Source organism: Panthera leo, chromosome E3, assembly GCF_018350215.1.
Source record: "Panthera leo isolate Ple1 chromosome E3, P.leo_Ple1_pat1.1, whole genome shotgun sequence".
Lineage (NCBI taxonomy): Eukaryota > Metazoa > Chordata > Mammalia > Carnivora > Felidae > Panthera > Panthera leo.
The window spans coordinates 507,939-520,000 of NC_056694.1; the positions used below are offsets into that span (position 1 = coordinate 507,939).

Genomic DNA, 12,062 nt, shown 5'->3' on the forward strand with positions numbered 1-12,062 from the left:
TCCTTTAACCCTTCACACCAGCTGCTCGCATGTCCCCTGCGGTCTAGAAATGGTGCTGCACGCTCAGGGTGGCCCCGCCGGAGCTGGCCCCCCGGGGCCAAGTGTGGTGACACTAGAGTGTTGCCCGGCACCATCCGGCCGCCTGGCCGCAGGCACGCTTCAGTTTCCTTCCAAGTTGCTTTGTTTGGTTTTATTTTTTTACGCAGCTTTATGGAGCAACAACTCACATAGTGTGCAAATCACTCATTTAAACGTTCAGCGTTTTTGGTATGTCATCTTTAGAGTGTTTGGTAAAATACGCGTAACGTAAAGTGGGCCATTTCTACCACTTTTGAGAGGGAGTTCGGACGCGTGAAGCGCATTCACGACGCCGTGGGACCGCCGCCGTTAACCACAACTTCTTCCCATCGCGCCCTCCCCCCTCCTCCCCGCCCCCACTCCCTGCCGCCCGTGAGCAGGACAGCGAGTGGTCTTGGTGGCTCTTCCACCGGGCGACGTGTTGCAGCGGGGGTCACGCTGTGTTCCTCCGTGAGGCTGAGGGATTGCCGTTGTGCGGCGGGCTGTATTCTGTCCCTTCACCTGTCACCGGGCGCTTGTGCCAACGTGGGGACGCAGGTGTCTGAGCCCACCTTCGCTTCTCTGGGGCCCGGGCCGTAGACCCAGGAGTGGGGGTGCCGGGTCGTACGGTAACTGTCCGTTTAGCCTATGGAAGAGCCATCGGGCCACTCTCCGCGGTGGCCGCGCGCCTGGCATTCCCGGCGGCGGTGCGCGAGGGGTCCGCCCCCTGCACGTCCCCACGGCGCTTCTCCGGGGTCTGTGTGTGTCTGTCGCCGTCCTGCCGGGTGCGAAGCGGCGTCTCAGTGTGGCCGTGACTCTGTTTCCCTGATGGTGAGTGACGTCGAGCATATTTTCGCGTGCTTGTTGCCGGATTGTCTCGCCTGACAGGCGAGAACGTTCAGCTCGGGGCCCCTGACAGTGTGGCCCGTAGGCACGTGTGCACACGTGCCCAGAAGGGGCCCCGATGCCTGTTGGGGTTGTGTGGACGGCTTAGAGCTTCTTACCACTTGCTGTTGGATGCCTGAGGAGGCAGAGGGGCTGGGGGTGGCCCCGGCGCCCCTTGGGGACTGGAGGTGCCTCTCGGCAGGATGAGTCTCCCTCAGGGCTCTAGGGGCCAGGACGGAAGCCCCCCTCAGTTGCCCGCCTGTGACGTCCCGCACCGGGGTCCAGGTGTGACGTGCCAGCCGCCCAGGATGTCGCTTCAGGCCGTGTCCCTACACCCCAGGGTCAGAGAGCCCCTCCCTGCTCCCAACAACCTGCGGGCCGCTGAACTGGGGTGACTGGGGACGCGGCCGCCCCCCCCCCCCCCCCCCCCCCGTGAGCTGGATGGGGTCGGCACCGGGCAGCATGGGAGGTGGGGACCGAGAGCAGAAGCGGGCTCTGCCCCGGGAGGGGGCGGGGCGCTGGGTCGGCTGCAGCCTGGACTGGAGACCTGGTGCAGGAGGCGGGGGCCGAGGTGGATCCCGGTGGCAGACGGTGGTGCCGCCACCCCCGGGACGGCCTCCCTCCCGGCTTGTGCCAGGCGGACCCGGGGCGCGAGGGCAGGTGGAACAGCTTTCCTCGAGGGAGCGTGGTGACCGCGTACGACAGCTTTCTGTCAACAGTGCTACTGAGTGTCAGTCGGGAGCTTCCCGTAAACAGCCTGGTTGTGTCGCAGGCCCCGTGAGCGTGGACCTGTGAGGATGGGTGTCGACAGGTCCCTGTGAACCCTGTGGCTGCGTGTCAACGGACAGGTCCCTGAGAACGGCACGGCCGTTGCTGCCGTCAGGGGCAACATTCCGCCTCCTTGGTGACGGAGTTTTCCAGAACTTGGGGCTGCAACTCTTTCTTGTGATTTAGTGTTCCAGAAACACTGTCCGTTATTAAAGCTGTCTTTATTTTCGTTTCTTCCCGGTGGGATTTGATCTGCTCTGCACAATTTCCAGGGCCGATCGAGGTAGGATTTCCAATCCACCCTGGAGCTGGCCACCAGCTTTCTCGCCGATGAGGGGTCCTGTCAGCGGGGTGCCCAGCAAGTTCCTCGCAGTGAGTTGGTAGGGAAGTCACTGGCTACCCCTTATGCGTCTGCACGGGGTCTCAGGCCCTCGTGGTCCCGGGCTCCGCGGGTGTTTCTGCGGTTTCAGGGGCCGGGCCTCTTGCGGACCCGCGGTCCCGTGGACAGCCCGGGGCTGTGTCCGGATCTCACCACGCTCCACGCGGAAGGTGAGCATCTCCCTGCTCCGTAACTTGTGGAAAACATCCCGCAGCTACTGTCCTACGGCTTTTGCCGGACCGTATCCTGGGTCACCCCACTGCAGGGCAGGTGGCTGCCAGAAGTAACTTACTAGAGGTGTTTCGCCCAAATTGACCCTTTCGGTCTGTGTGGCCCTCCCGTGCAGAGGAGACCGTGAGGACCCCCCGTCTCACAGGTGGGGAAGCGGGGCACAGAGGAGCTTGCCCCGGGGGCAAGGGGGCTCAGAACGTGGGCGGTAGGTCCCGGAATTCCTGCTCTGGAGGTCCGTCACCTCAGGTCTCCGGGACATGTCTGAGCATGTGGGAAGAGGGTGTCCCAGCGCGGCAGGGCTGAGGTGGCTTCCTCTGAAACCCGTCCCCCGCACGCGCCAACCGCGAGGGGAGGCACGGCCGGGGTTCTGCCCCTGGCCATAGTCCTCCGTGTCCTTACAGCCCTCGGGTGCCCCTGGGGTGAGCCTCATCTTCACGCACCCCTGCGTGTTGCAGGTGATGACGTCTCAGCCAGAAGCTGGGATTGTGTGTGCTCTCCGCGGTCTGGGTAAGACGCGCCGACCCCGTTACGGAAGCGCCTGGGACCTGGGACCTGCCTGGGTGCCGCGCGGGGCCCTGCCTGGGAATGCCTGGCTCGGCAGGCTGGAGCTCGGCCGCCCCGCCTGCACCCCTGCTGCCGGCCCAGCGGGCGTCCAGGCCCAGCCTTGGGGCGTCCCCAGGCCCCGCCTTCTGCCAGCTCCCCGGTGGAGCAGAGAAATGGGCGGGCCCTGCCCCCGCCCTGCGAGGACCTCACTGGTGCTGAGGGGTGATGGGTGTGGGGACGGAGCGGTGCCTGAGGAGAGGACGGTGCGCCCCCAGCGGTTCTGGGGACTTTCGAGGCTGTGGGAGGGGATGTGATGAGCTGCAGACCCCGGGTGGAGTCCTGCCGCGGGGCACCGAGCGGGTGTCGGAGTCCCGCGTTCGGTCAGAACAGCCTGAGACTGGGAGCCTGTCGCTCTTGTGGAGCAGGGTACTCTCTGGTGGCAGGTCTCGATTTCACCGCAGGAGCGAGAAGATCTGGGACCTGTGCGCAGGGGAAATGGGGTCCCCGTGTGCTCTGCCGTTATGGTGACCTTCCCGCCTTCCCCCTCTGCCTCCTGCCTCGTGACCTCCCTGCCTTCCCCTCCGCCTCCCGCCTCGTGACCTTCCTGCCTTCCCCTTCCTGCCTCCTGACCTTCCCGCCTGGTGACCTTCCTGCCTTCTCCCTCCGCCTCCCACCTCATGACCTTCCCGCCTTCCCCCTCCACCTCCCGCCTTGTGACCTTCCCTCCTTCCCCCTCCTGCCTCATGACCTTCCCGCCTTCCCCCTCCCACCTCATGACCGGGAATTCCCGCCTTCCTCCTCCACCTCCCGCTTTGTGACCTTCCCTCCTACCCCCTCCTGCCTCCTGACCTTCCCGCCTGGTGACCTTCCCGCCTTCTCCCTCCGCCTCCCACCTCATGACCTTCCTGCCTTCCCCCTCTGCCTCCCGCCTGTGACCTTCCCTCCTTCCCCCTCCCGCCTCCTGACCTTCCCGCCTTGTGACCTTCCTGCCTTCCTCCTCCACCTCCCACTTTGTGACCTTCCCTCCTTCCCCCTCCCGCTTCATGACCTTCCTGCCTTCCCCCTCCTTCTCTCGCCTGGTGACTTTCCCGCCTCATGACCTCCCCGCCTTCCCCTTCCACCTCCCGCCTTGCGACCTTCCTGCCTTCCCCCTCCCATCTCGTGACCTTCCCGCCTTCCCCCTCTGCTTCCCGCCTTCCCCCTCTGCTTCCCGACTCGTGACCTTCCGCTTCCCGCCTCGTGATCTTCCCGCCTTCCCCGTCTGCTTCCCGCCTCCTGCCCCTGGTGTTAAAATGAAGGAAAACTGGCAACAGATACAGCGGCTGTTCAGGTCCAATGCATACTTAGGAAATATCATGTTGAACCTTTTTCAGGATTAAGAACTAAAAATGTTACAGGTTGAGTTGAAACCCTTTCTGCTAATTTTTTTAACTGAGTTTATTTTTTTTTTCAACGTTTTTTTTTATTTATTTTTGGGACAGAGAGAGACAGAGCATGAACGGGGGAGGGGCAGAGAGAGAGGGAGACACAGAATCGGAAGCAGGCTCCAGGCTCTGAGCCATCAGCCCAGAGCCTGACGCGGGGCTCGAACTCACGGACCGCGAGATCGTGACCTGGCTGAAGTCGGACGCTTAACCGACTGCGCCACCCAGGCGCCCCTTAACTGAATTTAAATACTGTATACTTGAAACAGAATTTGCTGTGTTATTAAAATATTGTGTTGAGGGGCACCTGGGTGGCTCGGTTGGTTAAGCATCTGACTCTGGATCTCAGCTCAGGTCTTGACCTCAGGGTCGTGAATTTGAGCCCCTTGTTGGGCTCTGTGCTAGGTGTGGAGCCTACTGAAAAATTTTTTAAATAAAATAACAAAATATATTATTGTGTTGATACTATTAAAAAAGTTTTTTATTGGGGCACCTGGGTGGCTCAGTCGGTTAAACGTCCGACTTCGGCTCAGGTCATGATCTCGCGGTCCGTGAGTTAGAGCCCCGTGTCGGGCTCTGTGCTGACAGCTCAGAGCCTGGAGCCTGCTTCAGATTCTGTGTCTCCCTCTCTCTGACCCTCCCCTGTTCATGCTCTGTCTCTCCCTGTCTCAAAAATAAATAAAAACGTTAAAAAAAATTTAAAAAAATAAAAAATAAAAATAAAAAAAAAGTTTTTTATTATAAAGATGGGGCTTACTTGAAATGATGTAAGATGCGTAAAATTCAAGGCATTTGGTGAGCATGGGCCGTGATGTGCTGCGGAACGATTTCACGTGAGACGGTTAATTACACTCAGGCCCTGGACAGAAAGACCCCCAGCCCCCAAGCGTGAACTGCTCAAGCTCCAGGGAAAGGTGACTTCCTCCAACTGCTTTCGAGTCTGGTGGGATGACGAGTGCCAGTCTGCTGAGGAGTTGGCCTTACTAGCCTCTGCTGAGAGCAGGGTACGGAAATAAACGGGCTCCTTGCAAGAGCCGGGCGGTTCACTGGGTCCCTGAGACGCTCCAGTTAAAGGAGAGTGGGACGTTCTCTTCTGTGTTCACGTGTTGTGTTAAGTACACGGCTCTTCCCCGGTGGCTGTCGGTGCCCGGTCTCTCTGGCCCAGCCCCCCCGGTCCGCAGCCTGACTCGGAGAGGAAGAACTCTCGGTTCATTCTGCTTTTTCTCCTTTAGTTGAAAGATTTCCTGCTTAGTCAAACTGTTACTTGGCAACTCTGCTCAGTGCTGTTTTCCTGAGCCGAAAGGGGTAATTTGTCTCGTGATGACGGGGATCGGCAGGTTTCTGGCGACACCAGCTTGAGGCTGGGGGAGGCCGGCCCTCGGGCTCTCCCAGCTCACGAGGGGAGACACCTGAAGTCTCCAACCTGCAAAATGCCTGGATCTTGGGGGACATTGCAGTGACTGTCGGGAGAGCGCAGCCGGACGGTCTGGAGGGTCCGGCAGGTCCCTGACCCCCAGCGGCCGGGACACGCCTTCGCTGCAGGGGCCGGCCCCCTGGAGTCTGGTGGTCCCGAGCGCCTGCCATCCTGCAGAGGCCCCAGTCGTTCCCCGTGTTCGGGCACCCAGCAGGGTGGCAGGTAGGCCCTCGTCAGACAGGCTCTTGGGCGCCACCAGCTCAAGGTGTTGGCTGAGCTTCGAGGGTCTCGCCTGCTGCTTGTACTTTTGCCCTGAGGCACGTTGATTCCTCAGGAGTCCCTCGGGGCCCCGGGGTCATGCAGGAGGACCTCACGGAGAGATTGCTCTGTGCTACTCTGTCCTCGGCGGCACAGTCGGCGTGGGGCGGCTGTGGGTGTCCATTTGTAGGTACCGGGGCCTCTGATCGCTGGGAGCACGTCTCAGATTCTCCGGGATCCTTAGCTGCAGTTTTGATTGTTAATAATTTCACGAGAAGTTCAACAGTAGCGTGGAGCCCCAGCCGCCCCTCCCTTGGTCGGCCCTGTTTACACGCACGGGCCGCTGGGATTAGTGAGCCAGGTGCCTGGCCCTCCTGTGCGTCAAGCCCCGCCCCAGGTGCCTTCCTCCCTGGCCGGAGGCCAGCGTCCTGTTCTCCCATTTTGGAGAAGGGAGAGTGAGCTTCAGGGAGGTCGGCGGCCGCATGGCCCATTCCCGGTGCAGGTGCCTGAACATGAGCGTGGGCTCCCCGCGCTGGTCCCCCGACCTGTGAGCGGCGGGGGCGTCACTGCTACGGCACACCCGCCAGGGGGCCCCTGCAAGCGCAGCCCCAGCCAGCGGTGGGCACGTACCCCGGCTGCCTGCCCAGGGTAACACAGCCCTCGGAGGGGGGCGGTGGCGCTCCCGCGCTCCCCAGGATCGGGCGCAGGCTGGGGCTCAGCCCATCCTGCTCTCCTCCCACGACGCCAGGCTGGCTGAGTCCCCGCCCCGGGCTCTGTTCTGAGGGAGCTGGGCCTCAGGCACCTCGTTTCTTTCCTGTGGCGGGCAAAGTGGGCAGAGGCCTGCAGGCCGCCTTGGCACACGGCCAGAACCAGGGGCCCCCTGTTGGCCTCCTCAGGAGGCCCTCGCGCGGTGTGGCCTCTGCAGGCTGACGTTTCGCGGGGGCTCGCCCACGGCCCATTTGAATACCCGCGGTGAGACAGCGCCCAGCCCGGGGGGTTCCCACACCGAAGGCCCTGCCGGCGAGACCCGTGGGACCTGCTGCAGCCAGCAGAGGACCAGGCCAGAGCCCGGGAGACGCGGGCTCACGCCCACGAGATGGGGCAGTCCTGGCGTTTCCTCCGCCAGCCCGCGGTGTGGACGGCAGAGACGCTCTGGGACCCCAGGCGGGCGTCGGGCCAGGATGGCAGCGCCCGAGCTCGCTGCAGGGTCTGCGCGGCGGGTGCCCCCTGCACGTCCTGTGCCCGGCTGAAGCCCTTCCCCCCCCACACTTCCTTCGCGTGCAGGTGCGGCAGGCGGTGACTTGTGTGGTGGGGGGCTGGCTGCTGGACCTGCGGGACCGCTACTCCTTCTTCCACAAGCTGATCCCACTGTTGCTTAGCAGCCTCGAGGACGACATCCCCGAGATCGCGTAAGTACGGAGCTCATGCTGGTGGCCGCCGCTCTGGGCGAGGCCCGGGCCGGCCGGGTGCAGGTCCCCGTGTTTCCGGGACCGTCAGGGGCCCCTCCGAAGTTGTCACTTACAGCAGCGGTACTGTGTCTGCTGTGGAGTCCCTCCTGGAGCCCGCCTCGTCCCCTCTGTCCTGTTTGCTGTGGGATCGTGTGTCCCACGGGACGCGTCTGCGGCTTTTAAATAGTCGAGAGTTCCCGGTGCTTCGGGCACATCAAGGAGTCCATCTGGGTTTAGCACCGTGAGCAGAGCCGTCAGAAGCCCTCAGAGTTCCCAGCGCCCTCGGGGGCAGACGTGGCTCCGGCCTTCCGCATGCCCGCCTGACACGCGTGTTGTGCCGCAGGCTCGCGGCCGCCAGCCTCTGGGAGAAGGTGGGCCTGCAGTGGCAGAGGGAGAACGAAGACGACCTCAAAGATAAGCTGGACTTCGCCTCGCCCCCTCCAGCCCACCACCCCTCGCCAGGTGAGTGTGGGCCGCCCGGGCGGGTGAGGGGTTCTGTGCCGGGGCTGGGGCGCGGGCCCGCACAGTAGAGCGTGCTGGAGACCCGGCCCAGGACACCTCCCTGGGGCCTTCCCCTCTGGGCCCGCTGCGGGTGTCGGGGATACGTCAGGCCGCGAAGCCGTGGGCGGCGGCTGCTGGCCGTGGCAGGAATTGTGGAAGCAGGCGGTGCTGTCACTTTACAAGAGAACCTGTGAACTGCACCCAAAATGCAGTTACAGGGGAAGAGCAGGGCCTGGGCCAGGGGCGCGCTCAGAACAGAGGCGCCCCCACAGCCTCCCTGTGGGTCCCTGCCACACCGCGAGCACACACGTGTCGTCGTCGGCGCGTCCCGGGCACGCGAGCCAGGCCGGGCGGAGCCACCCCCCGGAGCCGTCCCTCCTCCCTGCCCCACGGACCCACGTGCCGAGCAGCACTTTCCGCCAGGGACGCAGCGTTTCCTGCTGCGGTCTGTCTGCAGCGCGTCTCCTTCAAACACAACGCTGGCGAGGGCCACGGTGGTGAAGATGCGCGGTCGGACCATAGCGGCCACGAGGAGCCCGCCGCGTGAGGGCCGCGCGGACACCTGCCACGACAGGGGCTCCGAGGCCGGCTTGGGAGCGGCCCCCCAGGCTCCCAGCCCCGTGACCCCTTCCGGTGTGTGCTCAGCTGGTACAGGGGGGATCACACAGGTTGTAGAAAGGGCCAACTTCAGCGGCTAGCGGGGTTTTGCTGCCTTAGTAAAGTTTGACGGCGCGGCGTCTTTTTAAAGCGTGGACCTTCGACGTAGAGCTCGCTGTGATTTTATTTTTAAACGCGCCCTCATCGCCTGTGAAGGAAGCCGAGCTCCGAAGGCGCCTTCCTGCCCTCCGCTGCCTGGAGGCAGCATCTCGCCACTTGGCCCGGCGGGAGACCACACTCCGCTTGCCGACGGGCCGTCCCGGCCGCCTTCTCACCGCGGACGGGAAATGACGACCGCCCTGGGACGTGAGGTCGGGACGCCTCCCTCCCCGGTCCTGGACAAACCTGAGGTTCTCGGCCGACAGCTCCCCACGTGTCACATGGGTCTCCGCCCAGGAGTGGTCAGCCTGTCGCCCTGCCCCCCCTCCCCCGGCTACCCGCGTGCACGCGGGGCCGTCCTCCCGCTGCAGGGACATTTTGTCCGGTGTGGGCGCGGTGCTGGGTCATCTCCCGGGTCACGCAGGGCTCAGGGGCACGCAGGCTGGTGGCTCTCAGGCTCCGAGACAGCCACCTCCCAGAGGCTTGTTTCAGTCCCACCGGAACGAGTTTGGAACAAATTCCAATCGTGGTTAGCGGCATGAGCACTAGATTTTGTTAGATTGTTAGCATTTTTCTCCTAAAATTACTTCTTTGTAATTAGACTTTCAAATCTAAGTTTTAAGATTTTTTTTTTTTTACACCATTTCATACATCAGATTTCACGAGCCACCCCAGGCCCTGCCGCCTGCCTCCCCTCGACTCGTGACATGGCCGTGAGATCATTTCTGTTTGCACGTTCACCCTTCCCACAGAAGGCTCCCTAGGGTGGGGGCCTACCTTCCTGCCTCGGGGAGCATCTCCTTCTGTGGACATGCCTCAGTTTACCTACTGCTGGAGCCAGGATGTCTAGGTCATTTCTGGGTTTGGGTGATTTCGATTAAGGCCTGTCTGAGCACCTGCGTCCGGGTCTCTGCATGAACTATGTGCTCTCTCGGTTAAGCCCCAGGGAGTGGGTGCTGCCATTCTCTCTGTCTCTCTGTCTCTCGCTCTCTTTCTGTCTCTCAGTCTGTGTCTGTGTGTCTCTTTCTGTGTCTCTATCTTTCTGTGTCTCTCTCAGTCTCTCTCTGTCTCTGTGTCTCTTTGTCTTCTCTGTCTCTGTTTCTCTGTGTGTCTCTCTCAATCTCTCTGTGTCTCTCTCTTTCAGTCTCTTTCTCTGTCTCTGTCTCCATGTCTCTCTGTATCTCTCTCTCTGTCTGTGTCTCTCTCTCTCTCTCTGTTTCTCTCAGTCTCTTTTTCTCTCTCTGTCTCTGTGTCTCTCTGTCTCTGGGTGTCTCTCTGTGTCCTCTCTCTCAGTCTCTCTTTCTCTGTGTCTCTCTGTCTGTCAGCTGCGTGTCTGCGTCCCACCTGCAGGGGGCAGGTCGCTGTTGGTCCTGGTCCGCACACGCCGTGGCATTGGGTCTGCTGTTCGGCCGTCCTCACGGGCGTGTCGTGGCTCTAATCTGACTTCAGCATCTGTCGTGCACTCACGCCCCGTGCTCATCCACGCGTCGTCTGGGGTCGAGTGCCCAGATCTGTCGTCCGGGTTAAATTGGGTTGTTTGTTGTCTAACTGTCGAGTCGTGAGGATTCCTCACGCATTCTGGGCACAACGGGCCTCTGTCGGCTCTGTGTCCTGCGCCCCTTCTCTCTGGCCGGACTGCCTTTGGAGTCCCCAGCTTGCCCGCGGCCGGTGGCCCTGGCGGGGCCTGCTCCGCTCACTCTGACTCGCGGAAGGAGACCCCCTCCTGCTCACGGGCCTCTCGCTGTCCCTGACCCCGTGCTTCCGTGAGCGGACGGACGGATTTGAGGAGGTGCGCAGCTCACTGCCGAGGGACCTTCGTCCTGTCACATCGGGGTTCGGACCAGGCGCGCGTAGCACGGGCCGTCATCGTCACCACACGGTTTGCCATTAGCTTGACAAACCAAGTGTCCTGTTGCAGCACAGAAATCAATCTCCACTTTTAGAACCAGCTACGTCCCGGAGTCAGCCGCTCGCTGAACCAAGAAGTGCAGGTTCGTGCTTGCAGAGGACGTGCCCATCCGTCGCGCCCTCGAACCGTGGGTTCCGGAGTCCCTTCTCCCGGAAATTTTCCTCCTGTGAACACTGTTGTCCTTGGTGCCGCTTGAGCGAAGAGGAAAGCATTTCCTCGTGACAGTGACCGGCTTGCCAGACCTTTTGACGCAAGAGAGAACAGAGTTGGTTTTTCCCCGGCTTAGAAATAAGTAGAGTTCCGTTTGAATAAACACCGTTGTCACGTGAGCGCTTTCACGGTGATGCCCTTCAGGGTTTTCGTGTTCTTTGCAGAGCTCAGACCTGCTCTGCTTGCCTGTTTCGTCCAGGTATCTGGAGAGGTGGCAGTGGTCAGGAAGGTCACATTGTGCGGAGGAGAGATGGGCGGGCATGGGGGGCGGGGGCGGGTTTGCACCGTGTGCAACCAAGCGAGGGTCCATGGCGCACAGCACAGCCACTCGGAGCCTTGGGTGCTGGGGAGCAGGGGCTCCGGGACACGGGCGGGGTCCCACTGCTCAGAAGGCTGGGCGAACCTGGTTTTCTCCTTATCGGAGGTGAGGCGCCCAGGCCCAAAGCAGGGAGCGGCTGGTCCACAGGCAGGGAGTCAGGACCGGCACCCGCCTGAGCCACGTTGGGGCTTAGGACACGCGTGTGTGTCCTTGGTGACCCTCCCCAGCCTTCCCGCTGACCGCCGCCCCCTGCACTTCTTGAGGAGGGGCGGTCTCTGGTCAACTCTGAGCCGCGTCCACGGGAACCTCGTGCAGAAGCCCGAGTGTCACCCTGCCTGTTTGTGGTGCCTCATAAACCCACACGCGTTCAGGGCAGACCTGGTGGCACTTAGATACGTGCGTTAAAAAGCCGCTGAGCTATTTTTCTGCCCACAATTAAGTTGCGCTTTGCCTGATGGAGCAAAAACTAAGCCGACGTAACGTTCTGCGTGCTTCTGGCCCAGCTTAGTCAAGGCTTTGCGTCGACCCCTCCTTGAGTTAAAACTCCAGCACTGTGGGGGGCGCTCTGCCCATTTGCAGACCGCGCCCCTCCCTCCCCCAGGATGGGTCTCGGCCGCTGCGTCTGCACCAGGGGTGTCACCCACAGGCCTGGCAGCCCCCGGGCACCCACCCAGCCCGATGATAAAGCCCCAGGTCAGCTGGTGGGAAAAACGACCTCGGGATGAATCAAGGACACCTACAGGGAAGACAGAACACCTGCGCTTTGAGCCAGGATTTGAACTTTGACCTCAGACCCAGAGGTCACCACTCCCAGAGCCTGTCTGCCTCCAGTGCGCACAGACTTGACACCCAGCTGGCTCTGACCCTCCTTCGCAGCCCACCTTTACAGTGTCACCCCCAGAGGCGACACGAGGTTGCCGTGTTACTCCTGACCTTCACTTTGGTTTCTAGCGAGGTGAA

At 62.0% G+C, this 12,062-nt stretch overlaps 1 protein-coding gene across 1 annotated transcript in view; it reads left to right on the forward strand.

Annotated features, from left to right (window-relative positions):
- DNAAF5 (dynein axonemal assembly factor 5) overlaps positions 1-12,062 on the forward strand; it is a 48,259-nt gene that overhangs the window by 4,080 nt on the left and 32,117 nt on the right. Inside the window, exons 3-4 of the mRNA XM_042921199.1 lie at positions 7,244-7,368; positions 7,751-7,869. Coding sequence (XP_042777133.1) covers positions 7,244-7,368; positions 7,751-7,869 — 244 coding nt within the window. The remainder of the gene's footprint in view (positions 1-7,243; positions 7,369-7,750; positions 7,870-12,062) is intronic.